Source organism: Leopardus geoffroyi, chromosome C3 (assembly GCF_018350155.1).
Source record: "Leopardus geoffroyi isolate Oge1 chromosome C3, O.geoffroyi_Oge1_pat1.0, whole genome shotgun sequence".
Taxonomy (NCBI): domain Eukaryota; kingdom Metazoa; phylum Chordata; class Mammalia; order Carnivora; family Felidae; genus Leopardus; species Leopardus geoffroyi.
The window spans coordinates 113,365,363-113,388,063 of NC_059338.1; the positions used below are offsets into that span (position 1 = coordinate 113,365,363).

The window sequence follows — 22,701 nt, forward strand, 5'->3', positions numbered from 1 at the left end:
CAAAAATGTTTTTGAGTAATTATGCATTGCTGGGGTGTTTAACTGGTAGTGGAAATCATTTATCTGATTAAGATTTTTTTAAAAGACATGTGACTATACAAATGTCAATGACTCAGAAAGGGTATGGTCAGAATAGTTGAGATTAATCTGCAAAAGCTTCGTATGGATGAATTTTAATTCTAATCTTCCTTGATGAAGTGCATACTGTTATATGCTCTGTGGAGGGGATTGGGGCAATAACATTTACTCATTGCCTTCTATGTAATTAAGACAACAAAAGAGCTCCCATTCTTGGTTTTTCTTGTATTCCACACTGTGCACTATACTAGGCTCTTAACAGCATTAATCTGAACTCTTTATAATAACCCTCTGAGGTAATACTATCCCTTTCTGTATCCCTTTCTGAGGATCAAGAAAGTAACATTTTAGAAAGTGGTGGAACTAGAATTTATTTTCATCTGGCCAACTCCACAACCTGTTACCTTTCCAGTTTACTAAGTGGCTTCTTTGTGGAATAGAGGAAAAATTTGGCATATTCTATATATAGGATGAAACGATTGCCTTTAGTTAACAAGATGGTACCTCCATTGTACACCACAGACAGGGGAACGATGATTGCCTAAGACTTTTGGGCACTGTACCTGACAAAACTGCTCCAAAAAGCTAAATAAAGTAGTGAAATGATTCAAAATAGAAACAGGTTTGACATAACTATAGATACTATGGGTTCATCTGTATAAACTGCTTACAAGGATAGCAGAAAAAATGTTAGCTAAAACTGTTAAGTATAAATTGGGAGTGTATCATTAGGGATATTTCTGCTGCAAATAATAGATCAAGTAGTTTAAGCCAGTTCCCAACGGCTTAAACAAAAACAAACAGGAGAAGTCTGGACATAGGTGGTCACTGGTGTTCATTCAATGATGTCAGATAGTCACCTCTGCAGTTTTCTTGGCTTTTCCCTCTTAGTTGCAGGGTGCTTGCCCTATACCAGATTTAAGACAGGAAGAAGAAAATAAGCTGAACCAGAGATATTTCCACTGTCTCTTAAAAGAAAAAAAAAGTAAATGCTTTCTCTATGTCATGTCTTATGCTAAACTTCTTACCTGCATCATTTCAATATTTTTAACAGCCCTATAAATAGACAGTGCATTTATCAGCTTAAAGACATCCCAGTATCACCCAGCTAAAATGTGGAAGAATTATCCATAGAAGTGGACGAGACTAGCAGAACATGGTTTAATGTCAGCTTATGAAGAAGTCTACCAAAAAACATGAGAGGATGGCTTCAAAGAGGACAGCAAATGCTTATTGAACACCTAGAATGAGATGGGTACTGTACCATGCCTTACCTACAATAACAAAATTAGGGCTATGGAAGAAGGGAGAGGCAGGGAAGGATGAATGAAAGAGCTGTTTAGGAGGAAGAATCGTGAGAATGTTATGACTTAGACAGTGGAAGTAAAGAAACAAAAACAAGGATCACTCCCGGTTTCTGATTTGGGTAGCTAGGTGGATTGTGACATTATAGGAAAACAGGAAATATCTGGGGACAGATAAAAGCTTCTTTCTGAATAAAAAAAATAGTGGTAAAAATTAAAGTTATAGAATTACCCATTCATGGGGAGTTGGGACCATGGATAATTTAAATAACTGATATTAATTTTTTGTTTTCACTGTGTCAGTCACTGCAATATCTCATTTGACAAAATTGGGACCATTATAATCACTTTACTTTACAGATGAGAAAACCAAGACTTAGAAAGCATATATGACTTCCTAAGGTCATACTCAGATCATGATTCTAACTCTGGTAATTTGATACCAGAGCCCACATTCTTTCTTAAAAAAAAAAAAAATCAATGTTTCTGTTTAAGAGAGAAACAGAGTGCGAGCAGGGGGATGGGCAGAGAGGGAGGGAGACACAGAGTCCAAAGCAGGCTCCAGGCTCCCAACTGTCATCACAGAGCCTGACACAGGGCTTGAACCCACAAGATCATGACCTAAGCCAAAGTTGGATGCTTAACTGACTGAGCTACCCAGGCACCCCTGGAGCCCACCATCTTGACCCTGATTCTTTACTTGTGCTCTTGAACCCTTGGATGTGCTTTCTTGGGCATGAATAAAGAAAAGGGAAAGGCAGGTAAGCCCATGAGGGGGTTAATGCATTAAAGTATCACAGAATTTAAAGTATTAAAGAATGTGATGAACAAATGCAAAGTGCAGAAGTGGAAGTTGTGGTCAGAAAGGGGAATTAGTGAGGTCAAGATCTTACAGTCAGGGCACTTTGTGTGGTAGGCCCTACTCTCTTTCCTAATCTTCAGACTCTTGGTGCCAATTCCTACTAGAACTGCTGCATCACATTCAATATGTTCTAAACTGGATGGGCTTCCATAATGGAACACTCTCCCAGGTTTCCCCCAGGTGATTCCTAGAATAAACTTTCTGGTTATTCCTGCTCTTTGCCCTTTCTTGACTCAACTTCCTTTATCTAACTAAATATGGATAGTCCCTGAGGGCTCAGTCCTAGACTTTTGTCTCTTCTCATACTTTAGTTTCCCTCTGGATGTCAACCATGTCCTTGACTTCACTGACCACTTTTTGCAGATGACTCACATATTTATATATATCCAGGCCAAATTTCTTTTTCTGAGCTCTGAACCAGTATTTCCACTGCTTGCTTGGAAGTTCCATTTGGGTGGAATGAAGCATCTTTAATTCAAGGTGTCCCGAAACAACCCATGATCTCCATCCCTTCCTCCACCCCCAACCTTGTCTTCTTCCAGTGTCTTCTATCTCAGTTAATGGTAACATCATCCCACCTGTCATACAGACCAAAACTCTAGGAGTCACTTTTGATGCTTTCCATTCTTTCATCCTCCCATTTCAGCCTAGCTAGACTTCTTAATTTTTTTAACTTTATTTATTTTGAGAGAGAGCAAGGGAGTGAAAGAGAGCAAGGGAGGGAGTGAGAGAGAGCGAGTGAGGAGCAGAAAGTGAGGGAGAGAGAGAATCCTGAGAAGGCTCCATGCTGCCAGTGCAGAGTTCAATGAGGGGCACTATCCCACAAACCACGAGATCATGACCTGAGCCAAAATCAAGAGTCAGATGCTTAACTGACTGAGCCACCCAGGCACCCTAGACCTCTTGATTTTTTACCTTCTAAATATATCTTGAATTAATCACCCAAATATCCCTTGAATTCTTTTACTTTTCTTAACCTCTATCATCCTAAAATGTCTTTTCTCATATGAATTACTGCAATGACCTATTTTAAACCTTAATTTTCAGTTTTAGGCATTATCAGTTTTCTATTTTATTTTTTTATTGAGGTATAATTGACATATAATTTTTATATTGGTTTCAGGTTTACACCATGATTCAATATTTGTATATATTGATAAATGATCACCACAGTAAGTCTAGTTAACATCTTTCACCATATATAGTTACAAAATTTTTTCTTGTAATGAGAACTTTTAAGATCTACTCTTAGCAACTTTCAAATATGCAATGAAGTATTATTAACTATAGTTGCTATGCTGTATATTACATCCCCATGACTTATTTATTTTACAGCTGGAAGTTTATACCTCTGGGCCCTCTTCACCCATTTCACCCACTCTCTACCCTCACTTCTGACAACTACCAGTCTGTTCTCTTGTATCTATGAGTTTGGGGATTTTTTTTGTTATTTTTTTAAATAGATTCCTCATGTAAATGAGATCATAAGGTATTTGTCTTTCTCTGTCAGACTTATTTCACTTAGTGTAATGCCTCAAGGTCCACCCATGTTGTTGCAAACGGCAAGGTCGCATTCTTTTTTTTAATTTTTATTTAACATTTATTTATTTTTGAGAGACAGAGAGAGGCAGAACACAAGTGGGGGAGGGGCAGAAAGAGAATGAGACACAGAATTCGAAACAGGCTCCGGGCTCTGAGCTGTCAGCCCAAAGCACGACACGGGGCTCAAACTCACAAACCGCAAGATCATTACCTGAGCCGAAGTCAGACGCTTAACCGACTGAGCCACTCAGGTGCCCGTGGTCGCATTCTTTTTTATGACTGAATAACATTCCTACATATATGTGTATAATCACATTTTTTCCCTTCTTTCTTTTTCTTTCCTTCTTTTTCTTTCTCTTTCTTTCCTTCTTCCTTCCTTTCTTCTTTCTTTCATTTGTTGTTTCCATATCTTGGTTATTGTAAATAATGTTACAATGAGTGTGAGGGTGCATATATCTTTTTGAGTTAGGGTTTCATTTTCTTCAGATAGACACCCGAAGTAGAATTGCTAGATCATATGATAGTTCTATTTTTAATTTTTAAAAGAACCTCCATAATGGTTGCACCAATTTAAATTCTCACTAACAGTGCACAAGGTTTCCCTTTTTTCCACATCCTCACCAACACTTGTTCTTTTCGTTTTGATAATAACCATCCTAACAAGTGTGAGATAACATCTCACAGTTGTTTTTGATTTGCATTTCCCTGATGATTAGTGATGTTGAGTACCATTTCATATACCTGTTGGCCATCTGTATGTATTCATTGGAAAAATATCTATCCAGACCTTCTGCCCATTTTTTCTCTGTGATTGAATTGTATTAGTTGTTTATATATTTTGGGTATTAATCCCTTATCAGATACATGATTTGCATGTTATTTTCTCCCATTCAGTAGGTTGCTTTTTCATTTTGTTGGTGGTTTCCTTTGCTGTGCAGAATCTTTTTAGTTTGATGCAGTCCCACTTGTTTATTTTTGCTTCAGTTGCCTCAGGGATCTATGTTCTTAAGCACTGTTATGAGGTCTCTCCTCCAGGACAGAAACCCAGAATGAAGAGACTATGCAATCTATCAAACTGGAAGGGTAAAGTGGAGTAATGTTAAAGAGAGATCTCAGGTTAAGTGTATTGCATGTTCTCTCCTTTCTTGGTTTACTGCTTTCTTTGGGTAGAGTTTCCTGAGAAAAGATGCATAAGATGTAAATTTTTGAGACCTTGTGTATCTGAAAATATCTTTATTCTTCCCTCACAGTTACTTAACAGTTTATTTGGGTATGAAGTTCTACTTTGGAAAATCCCCTCAGAATTTTGAAGGTACTGCTTCTCTTTCTTTTGGTTTCTCATATTGCTCTTGAAAAATCTGCCATTTTGATTCTTAATCTTTTGGGTTTAAATTTGCTTTTTACCTTCTGGAAGTCTTGAGGATGTCCCTCTGTCCTCATTTTTTAAAATTTTATAGTGATGTGTCTTGGAGTATTTCATTGTCTTCTTTTGTGTTGAGCACTTGTTGGATCTTAATTGTTCCTATGAAGATCACTCATTTATTTCTCTTCTCTCTTTTTGGAAGCCCTGTTTCAGATACTGGACCCCATGGACTGTTTCTTTAATTTTCTTATGTTATCTTTTCCATTTCATTTTGTTTTGTTCTACTTTCCGGAAAAATTTCCAAGCATTCTCTTTCAAACATTACCTTGAGTTTTTCATTTCCACTATTATTAATTCAACTTCTAAAAGCACTTTTTAATTTTCTGACTATATCTAATGTGTAACATCATGGTATTCTTTCATGGATGTAATATTTTATCTCTTTGAAGATATTACTTATTAATAGTGTTTTAAGTTTCCTTTTAAGGTTTTTTTTTTTTGAGAAATTTTATTTATTTTTTAATGTTCATTCACTTTTTTTTTTTTAATTTTTGTTGTTTTCAACATTTATTTATTTTTGGGACAGAGAGAGACAGAGCATGAACGGGGGAGGGGCAGAGAGAGAGGGAGACACAGAATCGGAAACAGGCTCCAGGCTCTGAGCCATCAGCCCAGAGCCCGACGCGGGCTCGAACTCACGGACCGCGAGATTGTGACCTGGCTGAAGTCGGACGCTTAACCGACTGCGCCACCCAGGCGCCCCAAATGTTCATTCATTTTTGAGAGACAGAGACAGAGACAGAACACAAGCAGGGGAGAGGCAGAGAGAGAGGGGGACACAGGATCCGAAGCAGGTTCCAGGCTCTGAGCTGTCAGCACAGAGGGCTTGAATTTACGAACTGTAAGATCATGACCTGAGCGGAAGTCAGACACTTAATGGACTGAGCCACCCACGCGCCCCTCCTTTTACGTTTAAAGTTTCCTTCTGCCTGCACAATCTCTGTTTTTTCAAAGTTATGTTTTGTATGAGAGGATTTACTTATAAATCTGGTGACCCTTTGCTATTTATGTATATGTGTTTTACATCTATGTATATTTATCTACTAAATGTATGCATATTAGAGTGGGGCACACTGAAAAGCTAATAGGAAGCTCTAAAAGGACATGTGGGGCTTCTTGACTGGTCTAAAATGTGTAGGGTGATTTGCCTGGGCTGTTTTTCTTTTTTAGAAAAATTTTTTAAGTTTTTATTTATTTTTGAGAGAGAGAGAGGGAGAGACTGAGTGTGAGCAGGGGAGGGGCAGAGAGAGAGACACAGAATCTGAAGCAGGCTACAGGCTCTGAGTTGTCAGCATAGAGCCCGACACAGGGCTTGAATCCACGAACTGTGAGATCATGACCTGAGCCAAAGTTGGAAGCTTAACTGACTGAGCCACCCAGGCACCCCATGCCTGGGCTGTTTCTTAGGGCATCTCCCATGTTAGTGTTTTTTCTTTCTTCTGTCTTGTTGTGCTGATCAGGTTCCCCAGGAAGAAACTTCTCTCTGGAGAATTCAAACCTGGCTGCCAGGGAAGGAGGGTGTGAGTTTCATCATTCAGTTTCATCATTTACACGTTGTCATTCTTTCATATAATAGAACCCCTGATCTCATTTGTACCCATTGTCCCATAGTCATATTCTCTCAAGAGAATAAACTTTCCATCTTCTGGGGGGAGATCTATGTTTCTTGGCTCTAGAAAGGAGTCTTAAGTGCATGTTTTTAGTGCTTCATAAATTAATGTTCAACCAAATGTTTTCATCTCCTTCCCCAACAGAAGACACTGAGGACTTCTAAGACTTTGAGGACTTATTTGGTGTATATCAGGTTGCCTTTTGCTTTTCCCACTGTCAATTTAGGATTCGGCCCTCTTGGATTCACAAAAGAATTTATCACCTATCTATCTCTTTCCTGCTCACAAATTTTATTGCCGTTGCCTCCTACTCTATTATCTTCATTCGTGTCAGTTTTTGCTTCTTCCAAAAGTTCCTTTTCTGTTACATTATTAGGATTTCTGAAAGGAGAGGAAGTAAATACCTGTGTTCAAACTGTCACCTTAAACTGGAAGTCAAAAACCCTGTTAACCTGTCCTCATATACATACTCTTGCCGCCCCCTAATCCATTCTCCATACCTCAGCTGGAGTAACCTTTGAAATGCAAGTCTATCACCTCTCTGCTTAAAATAATTTTTTTTTTCCAGTGGGAAGCTCAACCTCTTGAGCATGAACCACAACTCCCAGCAGGGTCTGACTTGTTCCCACATCCTTTCATTGTCCCGTGCACTCCTGTGCACTCTGCCCACATTGGTCTTCTTTCAATTCTCTGAATGCTAAGCCTGTGCACCTCTCTGTCTGGACTATTGCTCTTTCCTTGCCCTCCCTGGAAATTTCCATTTACTTTGTTAACTCTACCTTTCCTTCCAGCTCATCTGTCACTTCTTTTTTTTTTTTTTTTTAAGTTTATTTATTTATTTTGAGTGGGTGGGGGAGGGCAGACAGAGAGAAAAACAGAGAAGAATCCCAAGCAGACTCCATGCTGTCAGTGCAGAGCCCCAAGTGGGGCTCAATCCTATGAACTCGTGAGACCAAGACCTGAGCTGAAATCAAGAGTCAGATGCTTAGCCAACTGAGCCACCCAAGCATCTCTCATCTGTCATTTAAGGAACTCCTCCTGCCTTTTGTGATCAGGCCAGGCCTGTGATTCTCACAGCATCATGTATTTCCCTTTTATAGCTCTTGTCCCTATTGTAAATTTACATTTAGTTGAGTAATTCTTCTACTAGGTTTCCTGCCCTCTCCTAGACTACAAGAATTATGAAAGCAAGGACCATGTCCATTTTTGTTCACCCTGTCTCCTTAGTACCTGGAGTTGTGCATAACACATTGTCATTTAATACACATTTGTTGCAATGGAAAAGATTAAAACTTGCTTCACTCCCTCATTCTCTAGTTTATTGTCATCTTCCAAACTCTAAGGGGATCTCAATGCTGTGTCCTCTCATTTCATCCCTGAGAAGGGGGCAGAGGACCAACATAGGTTGAGCCTGGAGTAGGCTCTAGCCATAGTCTAAGAGACAGATTTTTTAGTGTCCACAAAATCTTCTTTCTACTTTGCTTGATGTTGATCAATCAAAGTACCATGTACCAATAACCAGTCTCAGGGGAGGACTCCAAAAATTTCTGCCCATTGCATCTTCGTTTTAGAGTCATTAGGGGAAATACAATGCAGTCAAACATTGGACAGACAGTAGTTTATTTACATAGAGAAGAGACAGAGCAGGATCAGCTTCAATAGTGGTGTCAGTCCCCCATGGCCAGTGGGTCTCTCTTGGCCACTGACACAAGGCAGCTGGTCTTTGTGCCACACCCCTCTCATGATGCAGTGGAAACAACCTGGCCTCTCTCTAGGACAGGACAACAGTGGGTTGACCAAGTGATGTTTAATGTACATACTTTAAACAGAGCAAGAGTACTTAGCCCAAAACAAGGCCTATCCCACATAAGGTGATAGGTCAGGTTTAGTCTGTGTGGGCTCTTTAACTCTTGGCAAGGAGGTGTTGCAGACTCAAGGCCCATTCTTATGCAGCTGAGTGGGGTCTGAAAGACTGCATGAAGGAGACTCCCTCTTCCAACACAAAGTCTTATAGACTCTTTCCTTCTTCCTCCGTTCACCCTTTTCTTCTTTCTTTCACTTTCTCCCTATATTCTGTGTTTGGAAGTTCTCTTTAGTTTATTAGGTCTTCTTGCTTCTTTCTTTCATGTACCCAGTACTAAATGGAACCAAGAGAAATGAAGCCTAAGCAGGAGAGGTCATGTTTCATGTGTGGTTCTACCTGTTCACTAGAAGGGGTTCTATACTGAGATTTGGGGGCCAAAGCTTCAGCAGTAAAACAGATTTTGTCCACCACCTTTCCTGCATGACTCCTTTGTTAACCTATAACATAAATAACATTCAGGATCTCAGTCTCCTCCATCTTTCTACCATGGCGATAAGACTCCCATTTACTCCGTCACACACAGTTGAGCAAGCTCCTTTATTTAATCAGTAGTGTCCAAACAGGGCTCCAATAATCCCTAGGGGTTTTGTAGGTGTGCCTCTGAGGACCACCTCAGGGGAAAATTGGAAAAGAGCATTCAGGTCACCACAGCAACAGGTAAGATTTCATGTTATATGCTTTTCTTGGTGCTTTACTATGTATTATATATAATATACAATGCATGTGTGTTTTACATACACAACGCTCCTACTGTCACCTTCACTTGATAGGTGAAGAAATTAAGGCAGAGTGATTCAGTGACTAATGTGATACAGCTAGCAAGTGGCAGAGTTAGGTTTGGAACTATGGTATTCTGATTTCTGAGCCAGCCTTCTTGATTTCCAAGTCATATTGGAGTTTGTTGTGTGTTAGGGACTGTGTAAGTGCTTTACAAGCACTATATCATTTAGTCCTCAAAAATGGCCCTGAATGGTGAATACTGTTATCTTCACTCTACAAATGGAAAAACCTAAGGATAAGGAATTTGTTCACAGTCATCAAGTGGCAGAGTTGGGATTTAAACTTGGATCTGCCTGATTCAAAAGCCCACAGTCTTAATCCCCATGTTCAACCTGTGCTTCTGGTGTAATGGCATGTGCAGTGTCTATTCTGCTACAGTATAAGCTTCCTGAGGAAAGAGGGCTGAGTTGTTCACCCTCGTCTTTCAGGGGCCTTGGCAAGGTTCTTGGCCCACAGTTTGTGCTCAATAAATGCCAGTTAAATTGAATGGAAGTCAAGGTGTACAAGATGGATAAAGGACTTTGCAGTTGAGAAGATCAAGGAACTCTTGAGATCAAGTGAGAAAAGACTGTTCTTGTGGGTGTTGAAGAGCTAGGAAGGGCAGCTGAAAGCTGTCTGATACCAAAATCATTCTGGAGGGTAGGGAGTGATGTAGATATAGTAAAAAGCTGGGAGAGGTTGAGTAATTGCCCAGGCAGAGCCACAGAATGCTCATGGCTTGGTGTGGTTACCATATTTTATGATATAGTCTTGTTCCAGAAACTTACTTTTCTTTCTGTACTCTGAAATGATTAGACATCCATGTTGACATACTAAAGGCTCAAGAAACTATTCTATAACCAGGAAACCATGTAATTAAAACTAGTTACCTCAACTGGCATTTTCTGGTTTTGATTATAATTGGTATTGTTATCTGAGTGAGGCAGGAGGCAGACTAGAAAAGACAGGCATACGGTATAGTGTCTTATTTGTGGAGAAAATCTGTGCAAGTAGAAGGGGATGGCTATCCCCAAACAGTAAATGAGGCTGACAATACCTGTTTAAGCCTGTTCAAAAGAGGGAGTTTGATCTAAGCATACTTGTTCAGATTAGCCTTATAGAAAATGCTCATTAAATGATAGCTATTATTTTTGTTAATATAGATGAGAATGCTTCCTAGGTACCCTTTAACTGAGAACCACTTTTTGAGATTAGGTACCTTCTCATGTTCTATTTCCACATGTAGCGAACAACTCTTTGAGTATTTGACTTCATATAGAGAGCATATACAGGCCAGAAAAAGTGCTGGTCAGCCAGAGGTGATCTCAGGTTCACTCTACTAGTGTTTCTTCTTGTGACTTAATATTGGCAATATTGACATTCTGGAGTGTTGGTTCTGTGTTTGTTTAAAGGGAGCCTGCCTCACAGGCCAGAATCCTCTTCCTGTGGCCTCTGGGAGCAAATGAGCAGGGTTCAATTCCTGGATTGGATTCAATTCCTTCACTATCTCTGTAGTTTTGAGCAAGCTATGCAATCCTTTATGCATTAGTTTCCCTTATCTGTAATATAGGAAACATAATAGTACCTACTTCTAAAAATAGTTGTAAAAATATAATGAGATAATGCACAGGGCTTGTCACGTGGTAAGTAAGCCCTCAATATATTTTAGCTTTTGAGGCCAGGTTCCCCTAGGACCAAACCCAGGACTGTAGGGAATAATCAAGGTAAATGCTATCTACTCAATAAGCCTAGCTTCCCAAAGTGCCCTCTTTCGGCATGGATGGCCTGGGTAACACTGACATTTGAAACAAGTCACTAATACTTACCTAGTCTAAGGTTTTATATATATTAACTCATTTAGTATTTATGGCAACCCCATGGGGTAGATATTATTTTATCCCCATTTTACAGATGAGGAAACTGAGACATAGAGAGGCTAAATAACCTGCCTGAGTAAATGGTGGCTCTCATTCCAGGAACCACCTTTTATTCACTTGATAGACTACCTCTTATAATCATATCAGAAGGATTGAAAACTCATTTTTTCACCTCCATTTTAAAGATGTAGTATCTGCTTTCTTAGTGAGCTTTGACTCCAACCATAAATGCATCATGTAGTTATAAAACGGGTGGGCTGCTTTGTTATTTGTAAATAATAAAATAAAATCAAACACAAGGCTGTTCACCAGATATTACATAGCTGGCATCACAGAACATGCCTGTAATTGTGCTTTTCACTTACCATTTGTTCAAGATTGGTCTATCTGTTCTCATGTTTCAAAAAACTAGGAAGTAGGAACAACAAACGTAAAAAGGCACTTCAAAAAGTTATTAATGTCTATAAAATTGAATAGGCATGCATTTATTAAACCCACTGGGTGTTGGTCATCTAAGGCAGTAAAACTAACATTTCTGTGCCTTTTTAAAGCTTATGAAAGAGCCTTATAGAAGATGCTTACAACACACGATAACTGCAGCGGTGAAAAGACAAATCGCCAACTGGTCTCTGCTTTTGCATCTCCTTAGTTCCTGTAAACCACAGACGTTTCCCCAACGTACCTCAGCAGTTATTATTGAAGCTTCTCCTTACTGCAATGATTCGGCCTCGAACTTTGTCTAGGAATCTCTCCCTTCTCTGGTGGAGGCGCCCGGATTGGCTGGAATCTGAACATGCGCAGAAGCTCAGCAAACCCTAGGCAGGCCGTTATGCTCGCGGGCACCGCCTCCCTTCCCCTGACAAGGGGAAGCGGGTGAGCACAAGACGCGTGCGCAAACGTGGCCGGGGCGCCGGGGTGGTGGGTTACGCCTGGAGAGCGCATGGGCAGACAAACTGTACGTCCGTTTGTCCGGAGCGGAGGGGAGAGTGGGCGCCATCTTCTTCTAGGCTCACTGAGGGCTTCACCTGTGCCGGGCAGGCTGCTGCGACGAGGAGTGCCCCCCGTCCCCGGTCTTGTGTGTCCGACTCGGCAGCAGTGGTGTGTGTTTACTGCCAAGTGCGAAGCAGTTACCCTTGGGGCGTCGGGGTGGGGAGGGGTTGGCGACGGGGACGGAAGAACGGGGAAAGGCGGGGCCGGCGGCCGCGCCAGGAGCTAGCGTAGCTTCTGCCGTTAGGGCACCCTCCTTCCTTGCTAAACACCGACTCTCCCGTCAGCCTCCATGTGGTGTTGTGTGTGCGCTTCCCAGTTTTCCTGAGAGTGAAGATCTCGAAGGATTTCATAGGTATTTTTTTTCTTTGCTATGTCATCGTAGTCAGTGGTGGCAGAAAAGCGCTGAAGGCCCGGCTCGTTAGGCGTGAGAGTGGCCAAAGTGTTTGAGTTAGGTATGGGGCAGTTCACCCTGTGGCGAGTTAGGGTGGAATGTTTGCCCTTGGGACGGCGTAACGGAAAGGCACGGAGGTTGGGCGGTCCAGGTTAATTTGAAGGCTGATTTTGGCTGAAGGTCTGGCGACAGCATCGGATCCCACGTAGCAACTTTGGCCTGGCGCAAAAGAAGGAAGCTCTAACCCTTGGGAGTCTGGACAAAGGCTTTGGGCTATAGAAGCGATTCCTTCGGATGATCCCCATTTGAGGATGATGGATGTTATGGGAAATCCTGTGCCCTGTGGATTCGTCTTCATTTACAGTTCCTATTAACGACTATGGCTCTGTCGTCATGCCTTTGGTTTTTATTTTAACCATCTACATTATAAAAGGATAAAAGGCAGATCTTCATAAAGAATAATTGTGGACCGGGCTAGATTATTTTCTGCAAGGGAAACTCATGCATTTAGAATTTCATCATAACTTTGGGTTTTAAGGAATAGTCATTTCCCCCCACCGTATCTGGAGAATGACTTGTTACTCTCTAGTTAAAATCAGATGGATCTGAGATAATACCTATTTAAATTTAGTCTCGTTTCCCTATCAGGCTTGATTAGAAGATGCACATTTCGTATTGTTTAGTAATGGTGATCAAGTGTGATGAATCCTGGATAAAATCAAAATTACTTAAAATGAACTTCTTAATTTCAAGCTTTTCAGGACTCACTTCATCTTTTCATAGGTTAGAAGTTCTAACATCACTGTCTTTAAATCAACACAGTCGCAAAAATACTTCTGTTACATTCATATGTAGAAACAATTCTAAGTGCAGTGTACTTTAGGGTATTTTGTGTGTTTCTATTTTTGTGTTATGTTCTAAGAGTAGAATTTCTGGTGAATTTGCTTAAGGAAATGACCTATGGGAACCATAGGAAAAGTGCTCATTTTGAGAACTGGTCTCTTACAGATGGCCTCCTAGGTGTGTCATTGTTGAGGGATAAAATGGTATGTTACTCTACCAGCTAAAAGGGAAAAAAGTTAATTGTTAGTTATATGTGGCAAATTAGACAAAATATTTTATCTTGTCTGCTTGGATTGGAATTCATGAGATTTGTACTCCTGGAACTATTTAGTTCAAATATTGTTTTTAAGCTGAGGATAAACTAGAAATTTTTTGAATTTGACATGTTATTCCTTGAAACGTCCCTACGTAGCTTGTAGATATATTTATGTTCTCAGGGCATATCCCTTTTTAAGTTTTTTAAAAAGTTGAGGATAGACAAAATGGCATGTATCTTACTTGCTTTGGAGCTAAGTTAATTTGTATAGGAAGGAATCTTGGAACTTTAATGTGGACAACTAGTACAGAAGCCATTTATATAGTTTTTTAAACGTTGGTGTGGATATTGGTTTGTTGAAGGAACCAGGTTTGTACTCATTTTTATTTTTGGTACTGTGGATTTTTCATAAACGATTTTTTTAGGGCAGTTTTTTTAGGTTTACAGCAATATTGAGCAGAAGATGCAGAGATTTCCTATATACCCCCTGCCCGCGCCCATGTACTTTGTAAATATTTTAATAGTATTAATAGTCAATATTTTAAGTATCAATTTGGCATTGATAATTCAGATGTAGAATATGGCCAGTAATTTCTTGATACCTTGTTAGTTGAGCTTGTAGTTTAAAAAGTAATCAGTGGACCCTTTCCAAAGGAAAATAAGCCTTGCAGACCTCAAAGAATATGTCTTCCAACCACACTTTGTGGAAGAGTGGTACTTAAGTGTAAGTACTGAATTAAAGCAACATTTCTTTGCACATTAAAAACATAAATGTATAATTATTAATTTAGCAACTCTTATTTGATAAATTACATTAAATGTTGTAACTTTGAGTATCTCTGAAAATATTAGATATAAATTGCCTTAAGGAAATAAGATTTCTCAGCAGTTAATACTGATAATCCCTAAACATTCTAAATAAATGTGTTTTTATTTTCTTTATTGTCATTTGGGTTTTCTCAGTGCAGGACACTTAAAATGGAATAAACTTGTTAGCATAATAAGATTCTTATTTGAACATTTTCTGTTTGGCCTAGGATAAATTTAGTAGTAATTGTTTTAGGAGTTTAAGATAAGGATTAGTAGCAGAGATTTTTTATTTTATGGGTATTTTAGTGTTTGCCTTAATTATATTAGAATCAGGAAATTTAATTCCATGTTTGGAAGTGTGAGCTATATGTGTATAACTTAAAATTTGTATTCAAATGGGTAGCCATTGGTTTGAATTTATTACTTTAAAAATTGGTTTTTGAATTCAAAACATTAGTATTTTGTTCATTTATTGTATCATTTTGAATGGTTGCCTTATTAGTTTGATTTGGTCTTACATTTTAAAAGGGAGGAAAACTGCAAGAGAGTTGGACATAAGGAGCTAGGTGTTTGGTTTTCTCATGAGTGGAAGTGACAGAAGTTTTTTTGGGAACTTTTGATGTGTTTAAATTGACCTTTTACTTGTAGAACACGTGTCTTTTTTTTTTTTTTTTTTAAGTGGATGTAAAATTTATATACAGTGAAATGCACAGACTTTAAGGATAGTATTCATTTGATAAGTTTATACTCCCATGTAACCAACACTCTAATCAAAATGTGTAACACTTTCATCACCCCTTTGCTCTTGCCACTTCCAATCAAGGAGCTATTTAATTTCCAGAAGATTTTTGTTTTTAAATAATTTGCAGATGTCTGCTTGGAATTTGTACTTCGTTTTTGCTGAAGGATGATTAATTTCCCCTTGGAACAAAGAAGACCATTTTGTAATGTCCATAGTTGTAGTTCCGTATATTGCTTCACTTTTAATAGGTAATTCTGAAGGGAATATCCTAATCTGGCGTGTTTAAGATCAATTACAGGGTCCAAGGATTAATTATATTTCATTTTCTTTCCACAGTTAAGTTGCTTTTACAGAATTAACAGGTCTCCAAGAAATTTTAAAAAGGTAAGATATCCAGAGCTTAAGGCTATTCACAGAAGCTTGACAAAAAAATGTAAAGTAGAATAGTACATGTAGGCACACATGGTTTCTGTACTTTACCTTTGGTCAGTGATGCACTAGTGGTAGACAGTTTATTATTATGAGCAGAAATTATATTCTGACCATAGATGGCTTTTCTCATATGTAAAACTTATCATGGTTGGTAACGTTCTTTAATCCACAAAGCTCTCTCACATGTTTCAGCAGAAGATCTGTTTCTAAGTGAGTCTGAAAATAGTTTTTGGTCTTGTTGTGAAGCAGTGCTTGGCAGATTTACAAAGAAGATTTGATATTTTTGATGTTCATACTATATAGGATAGGTGATATGAAATATTTCTCTGAAGTAGTTGGTTTATTTGTATGTTTAGATGGGAGAAGGTTTATTCTTTTTCTAAGAAATTAGATACTGTCAATATTTTTTGTGAACTCATACCCTGTTTTCATTTATAAATGCTGAAGAAGGTAGGAACTAAGTAATTATTAAGTTTAGTTTGGGATAAGGTACTTCACAAATAAGACTTGCTATTATGTGTACCTTTTTGTCTGCAGGTCATTATTGCTGTGGTTTGAGCTCAGCATGGCTGTAGTCATCCGTTTACTGGGGCTTCCTTTTATTGCGGGGCCTGTGGATATTCGTCACTTCTTCACGGGATTGACTATTCCTGATGGAGGAGTGCATATAATTGGAGGGGAAGTTGGGGAGGCTTTTATTATTTTTGCAACAGATGAAGATGCAAGACGTGCCATAAGTCGTTCAGGAGGGTTTATCAAGGATTCATCTGTAGAGCTCTTTCTTAGTAGTAAGGCAGAAATGCAGAAGACTATAGAAATGAAAAGAACTGATCGCATAGGAAGAGAGCGACCGGGATCTGGGGCATCAGGGGCTGGCAGCTTATCTAACTTTGTTGAGGCTATTAAAGAAGAAGCAAGTAATTCCGGATATGGCTCTCCAATTAATCAAGATGCTGGGTTTCATACTAATGGTACAGGACATGGTGATTTAAGGCCAAGAAAGACAAGGCCATTGAAGGCAGAGAATCCTTACTTGTTTCTGCGAGGTTTGCCTTACTTAGTGAATGAAGATGATGTACGTGTCTTTTTTTCTGGTTTGTGTGTGGATGGCGTAATTTTCTTAAAACATCACGATGGCCGAAATAATGGTGATGCCATAGTAAAATTTGCTTCATGTATTGATGCTTCAGGAGGTCTTAAATGTCATAGAAGTTTTATGGGTTCAAGATTTATAGAAGTAATGCAAGGCTCAGAACAACAGTGGATTGAGTTTGGTGGTAATGCAATTAAGGAGGTTGACATTCCTATGAGAATTGAAGAACATTCTCCACCAAGAGGAATTAATGATAGACATTTTCGAAAACGATCTCATTCAAAATCTCCCAGAAGAACACGTTCTCGTTCTCCTCTCGGGTTTTATGTTCACTTAAAAAATCTGTCCCTAAGTATTAACAAAAGAGATTTAAGAAATTTCTTTAGAGATACTGATCTGACTAATGAACAGATTAGGTTTTTATATAAAGATGAAAGAAGAACAAGATATGCCTTTGTAATGTTCAAAACTCTGAAAGACTATAACACTGCTCTGGGTTTACATAAGACTGTTTTACAGTATCGTCCTGTTCATATTGATCCTGTTTCTAGAAAACAAATGCTGAAGTTCATTGAATGTTATGAAAAGAAAAGACCAGTGTCCATAGAAAAAGAGAGGCTTGGACATATTTCACAAAAATACTCTCAAGAAGGCTACCCTGGCCAGAAACTGTGTATATATATAAGAAATTTTCCTTTTGATGTTACAAAAGTTGAAGTGCAGAAGTTCTTTGCAGACTTTTCTCTTGCAGAGGATGACATTTACTTACTTTATGATGACAAAGGAGTTGGTCTGGGAGAAGCATTGGTGAAATTCAAATCAGAAGAACAAGCCATGAAAGCCGAACGTTTAAACCGACGGAGATTCTTGGGGACAGAGGTATTGTTAAGACTTATATCTGAGGCACAAATGCAGGAGTTTGATGTAAATTTTTCCTTGATGTCCAGTGAGAGAGTGCAAGACCATTCACATTCACGTGATAGAGATGACCATTCCCATTCTTTTGACTCCAGCGATCCACCAATATACTCAGTTGGTCCTTCTGAAAACTTCAGGCATCAGCAGGAGGACTTGAGGCAACTGGACAATTTCAAGCAAACCCAGGAGGATTTCCGACAGCTTGATAGGAGCCTTCCAGAAGATTTTAGGCGCTCCCCAGAGGACTTCAGGCGCTCCCCAGAAGACTTCAGGCGCCCTCGGGAGGAACACTTCAGGCGGCCTCTTGAGGATTTCAGGCGGCCTCTTGAGGAGGATTTCAGGCGTCCTTGGGAGGAGGACTTCAGATACCCTCGGGAGGAGGACTTCAGGTACCCCAGAGAGGAGGAGTGGAGGCGGGCACCGGAGGAGGATTTCAGGCGGCCTTCCAAGGAGGATTTCAGGCGACCCCTCGAGGAGGATTGGAGACGGCTCCCGGAGGAGGATTGGAGGAGGCCCCCGGAGGGAGACTTCAGGCGGCCTCTTGAAGAGGATTGGAGGCGGCCTCCTGAGGATGACTTTAGACGGCTTCCCCAAGGGGAGTGGAGACGACCACCTGAGGAGGACTTCAGGCGACTTCCCGAGGAGGACTTCAGGCGACCTCCGGAGGAGGATTTCAGGCGTTCTCCCGAGGAGGATTTCAGGCGTTCTCCCGAAGAAGATTTCAGGCGGCCCCCCCAGGAACACTTCAGGCGGCCGGCCCCGGAGCATCTCAGGCGTCCGGCCCCGGAGCACTTCAGGCGGCCGCCCCCAGAGCATTTCAGGCGACCGCCTCAGGAGCACTTCCGCCGGCCACCCCAGGAGCACTTCCGCCGGCCGCCTCAGGAGCATTTCCGGCGGCCACCCCAGGAACATTTAAGGCGCCCCCGAGAGGAGGATTTCAGGCACCCACCGGATGAAGATTTCAGAGGCCCTCCCGATGAAGACTTGAGGCATCCTCCTGATGAGGACTTCAGGAGCCCCCAGGAGGAAGATTTTAGATGCCCTTCTGATGAGGACTTCAGGCGGCTCCCGGAGGAAGACCTCAGGAAACCTCCAGAGGAGGACCCTAGACTTCCTGACAGTTTTAGACCTCCTGGTGAGGAGTTTAGGAGTCCACCCGATGACTTTAGAAGTCATCGTCCTTTTGTGAATTTTGGTCGCCCAGAAGGTGGCAAGTTTGATTTTGGAAAGCGCAGTATGGGAAGTTTTCCTGAGGGGAGATTTATGCCTGACCCAAAATTAAATTGTAGTTCAGGTAGACTAACACCTATTAAGATAATGAATCTTCCATTTAAAGCTAATGTTAACGAAATTCTAGACTTTTTCCATGGTTATAGAATCATACCTGATTCAGTTTCAATACAGTATAATGAGCAAGGGTTACCTACAGGGGAAGCCATTGTTGCTATGATAAACTATAATGAAGCTATGGCTGCTATTAAAGATCTAAGTGATAGGCCAGTTGGCCCACGCAAAGTTAAATTAATGTTGCTCTAGAGAGCATTCCTAAATTCAGAATTACCTCCCCACAGTATTGATGCAGTAAAATGCATTTGTTTTTTTTAAGTGTTTATTTTTAATTATCTAATGAAAAGAAACATTTTGACTTGTGAATAGAACAAATGTAAATATTAGAATGTGAATCTGGTTTTCTTTTGCTTGCAAATTACCATTCACTTTTTCTAATTTAAAATTATATATGCCCCCTTTTTTGGACAGTTGGGGAGAAAATTCCCTGAGTGCATTAGTTTTTGTTGATGTCATGGGTAAACCTCAAGATTTGTATAAAGTAGACCTGTATTTGGGGAAGATAAGTTTTATATTCACTTTTGTTTCTGGTCTGTAGTCTACATCTTTTACACTGTATAAGGAAATGGTCAGTGACTATTGTTCAGGTTTAGCATTTGCATTGCTAACTGCCTACAGAATTAATGCCCTCTTTGTCTGAGATATTACTGTGTTAAGCCTCCCATTATAAATAGTTCAAAATGGACAGACTGTGAACTTGAAGTTTACTTGTGTAAAAAGCTTAGGAGATTCTTGAAGTTTCCATGTTCATAACTTTGCAAAGTTTTATAAAAATAAAAAAATTTGCAACTGAATAGACCAGCTAATTAACTTTACTTGTATTTGTATAAAAAGAAAAAAGGATTACAGCTTCTTCTGTGAAGTTTTCAACAGCTATCTTAGACCATATTTCTGATAGGATGGACCAAATAGCCTATAATAGCATAGAGTGCTGTGTACCTTTATGGTGTTTTCCATATCTCATCAACCAAACTGGTAAGATTAACTCCAAATACTTAAAAGAAAAAAGTAATTATAGGTACAAGGGGACATTTAGGTTTATGCTGGGAAGAATCTGATAAATGGATGTAGTTTGTTCTGGGAAGAATTTAGTGATGATTCATTGAACTTTTTTTTTTCTTTTTTTTTTTTTTTTACTAGGCTCTCATTTTTAAATTATAAGACTTTGTATCCAAAGACTCAATAACTAAATATAATCAGATTTTTGTGAGATTGCATTTTTACTTCTTTGATATTTAGTGTAGACATTTTACAAACACTGCATTTGATTTTATTATACCCATAATAGTGGCTAACATTTATTGGGCACCTACTGTGTGCTAGGCAGTGAAAGTGCTTTACATGCATAATCTCAATCTCAATTTAAATATTACCTTAAGAAGTATGGTGTATTACTTATGTCTATTTCACAAGTGAGATAATGAAGTTTAGAGGTTAAGTAACTTGCCTAAAGTCATAGCTAGTAAATCATGGAGCCAGGTTCAACCCAGACAGACCTTGGACTCCAGTTCATGCTCTTAACACTTTTGCCTACTAACTTTTGTTAAAAGGTACTTTTCATTTTGGTAAGATTGTGCTAAAAATACTTTAGAGTAAATGATATTTTCTCTCTCTCCATTGTTGCTTTAAAGTGGCATTAAAAAACCAAAATTACTATGCTCATTGTTCATAAAAGACAAAATAACTTTAAAAAGTTTTTATATATCTATCCAGGGCTTTTCTTGGGTAATAATATCATAAATTGACTTCTAATTTAAAATTGTTCATTTTATCAAATATGATTTGATTTTGGTTGGCCTTTTATATAGTTTACATAAAGCCAGGTTAATTTTCCTCAATTCTGTGATTCACAGGTTTCCCATATTGAGCAAATAAGAATATAATTTGAATTTATATATGGTAGCTTAGTAATTTAATAGGATTTTGCAGAAGTAGAATACTTTGTCAGTATTTAGCCATTTGCCACTATTTTGGATTAATCTTCAGTGATTTAAGAAACTTGAGAGGCCAACTGAAGTTTCTGTGTTTTTAATTATTGTGAATATCTTACTTGCTAGTAGAATGAATAAACTGGTAAATTTGGTTTGAAAAAGCACATCAATATGGCTCTTTAAACTAGTAAGCTTACAAATAGCCAGGGGAATGATAAATGTGCAAACTAAACACAATGAACAAAAAACAAAATAAGAAATGACTATTTTTAAATGCTCAGAGATTATATAGATGGTTCATTTGATCAGTCTTCTTGAGGAATGTATAGAAGACTTTAAAACACTTCCTAAATACATATCAGTAAGAGCCAAGATGAAGCCTAAAAGTGAAATATCATGTAATGTGGAACTGCTTCTCAAATGGGCTGGGGTGTGAGGTGATAGTAGACAAGAGGTCAACAATAGTAAACAGAAGCTTTGTATTATGATTGTAGAATTAATGAATTGATATAATTTACTCATAACCATTTAGTTTAATAAATTTTTTAACTTTTAAAAATAAAAAAGTAGAGAAAATTGGCTCCTACTGGTTGGGAACCATTTTTGCACATTTTCCCAGCTCTGCTGTCGTTGGTTATGTTAAATTGGTCATGGTAGTATTTTTGCAATGGAAATTGGCAAATGTAACAAATCAGGGCATTTTCCATGATGGACCGTCAAACAGCACACCAATTTCAAAAACATAAAAGAGAATACTGCACTCAATTCTCATAGACCCATCAATGTGGTTGACTTTGAACAACCAGGGTTTGAACTGCAAGTGTGCACTTATAGGTAGGATTGTTTTGATAGATACAGTATAACACTAAATATTTTTATGGTTTTGTTGGTACTTTTTCTCTAGCTGACTTTATTGTAAGAATACAGTGTATAATACAGATACAAAATGTGTTGATCAACTGTTATTGGTAAGGCTTCTGATCAACAGGAGGTTACTGATAAGCAAGAGGCTGCTAGGTTTTAAGGGAATCAAAAGTTAATGGATTTAAACTGTGCAGGGATCAGCACTCTTGACCCTGGTATAGTTCGGGGGTCAACTGTTTCAGCCACTTCTTTCTCCTGTTCCCAGACATATCAGGTACACTAGGAGCATACTGGTTCTCTAGTTTAATACCTAGCAACATGTTAACTATCTTAAAACCAAACATTTTTTGTCAGAAGGTATCTGAAAAATATAGTTACCATCTAGAAAGTAAACTTGATCCCATAAACCAGGAGATAGTTAAGAATCATTAAGAGTTTATTTTTTATCAGTTACTAAGAATATTCTCAAGAGCAGTAGCTTTGGTCCATAGATCACCTATTAAGCAGTGACCCCATCACCTCCATCTTTTTGTATTAAGTGTTAGCTATTACTTAAGGAGTTGTACTAGGTACTATATATTTGGCTTATAATTATGAATTAACTATGTGATTTATTCTCCATAACCCTAAAAAACTTAAACTGTTTTGGAGACATATGGAGGCTTATAGGCTAAGTAACTGGTCCAGTTACCTATTTTTTTTTTTTTTAATTAGGAAGCTGAAAGAGGTTTTTACATTTTTAAAGGTGGTTTAAATGATTATAGA

At 38.9% G+C, this 22,701-nt stretch overlaps 2 protein-coding genes across 15 annotated transcripts in view; one reads left to right on the top strand and one right to left on the bottom strand.

Annotated features, from left to right (window-relative positions):
• The window catches only part of TMEM67 (transmembrane protein 67), a 70,081-nt gene extending 57,989 nt beyond the window's left edge, over positions 1-12,092 (bottom strand). Inside the window, exon 1 of the mRNA XM_045454229.1 lies at positions 12,002-12,092. The gene's annotated coding sequence lies outside the window, so the exon portion shown is untranslated. The remainder of the gene's footprint in view (positions 1-12,001) is intronic.
• Positions 12,074-22,701, top strand: part of RBM12B (RNA binding motif protein 12B) — a 29,304-nt gene continuing 18,676 nt past the window's right edge. For 2 of the 14 annotated variants that reach the window (XR_006706410.1, XR_006706413.1), the window contains exons 1-2: positions 12,443-13,483; positions 15,688-15,735. Coding sequence is in view for 7 of the 14 variants with exons in the window: in XM_045454235.1 (XP_045310191.1) it covers positions 16,349-19,330 (2,982 nt within the window). In the remaining 7 variants the exon portion in view is untranslated. The other 12 variants (XM_045454235.1, XM_045454232.1, XM_045454234.1 and 9 more) reach the window with 12 other exon arrangements.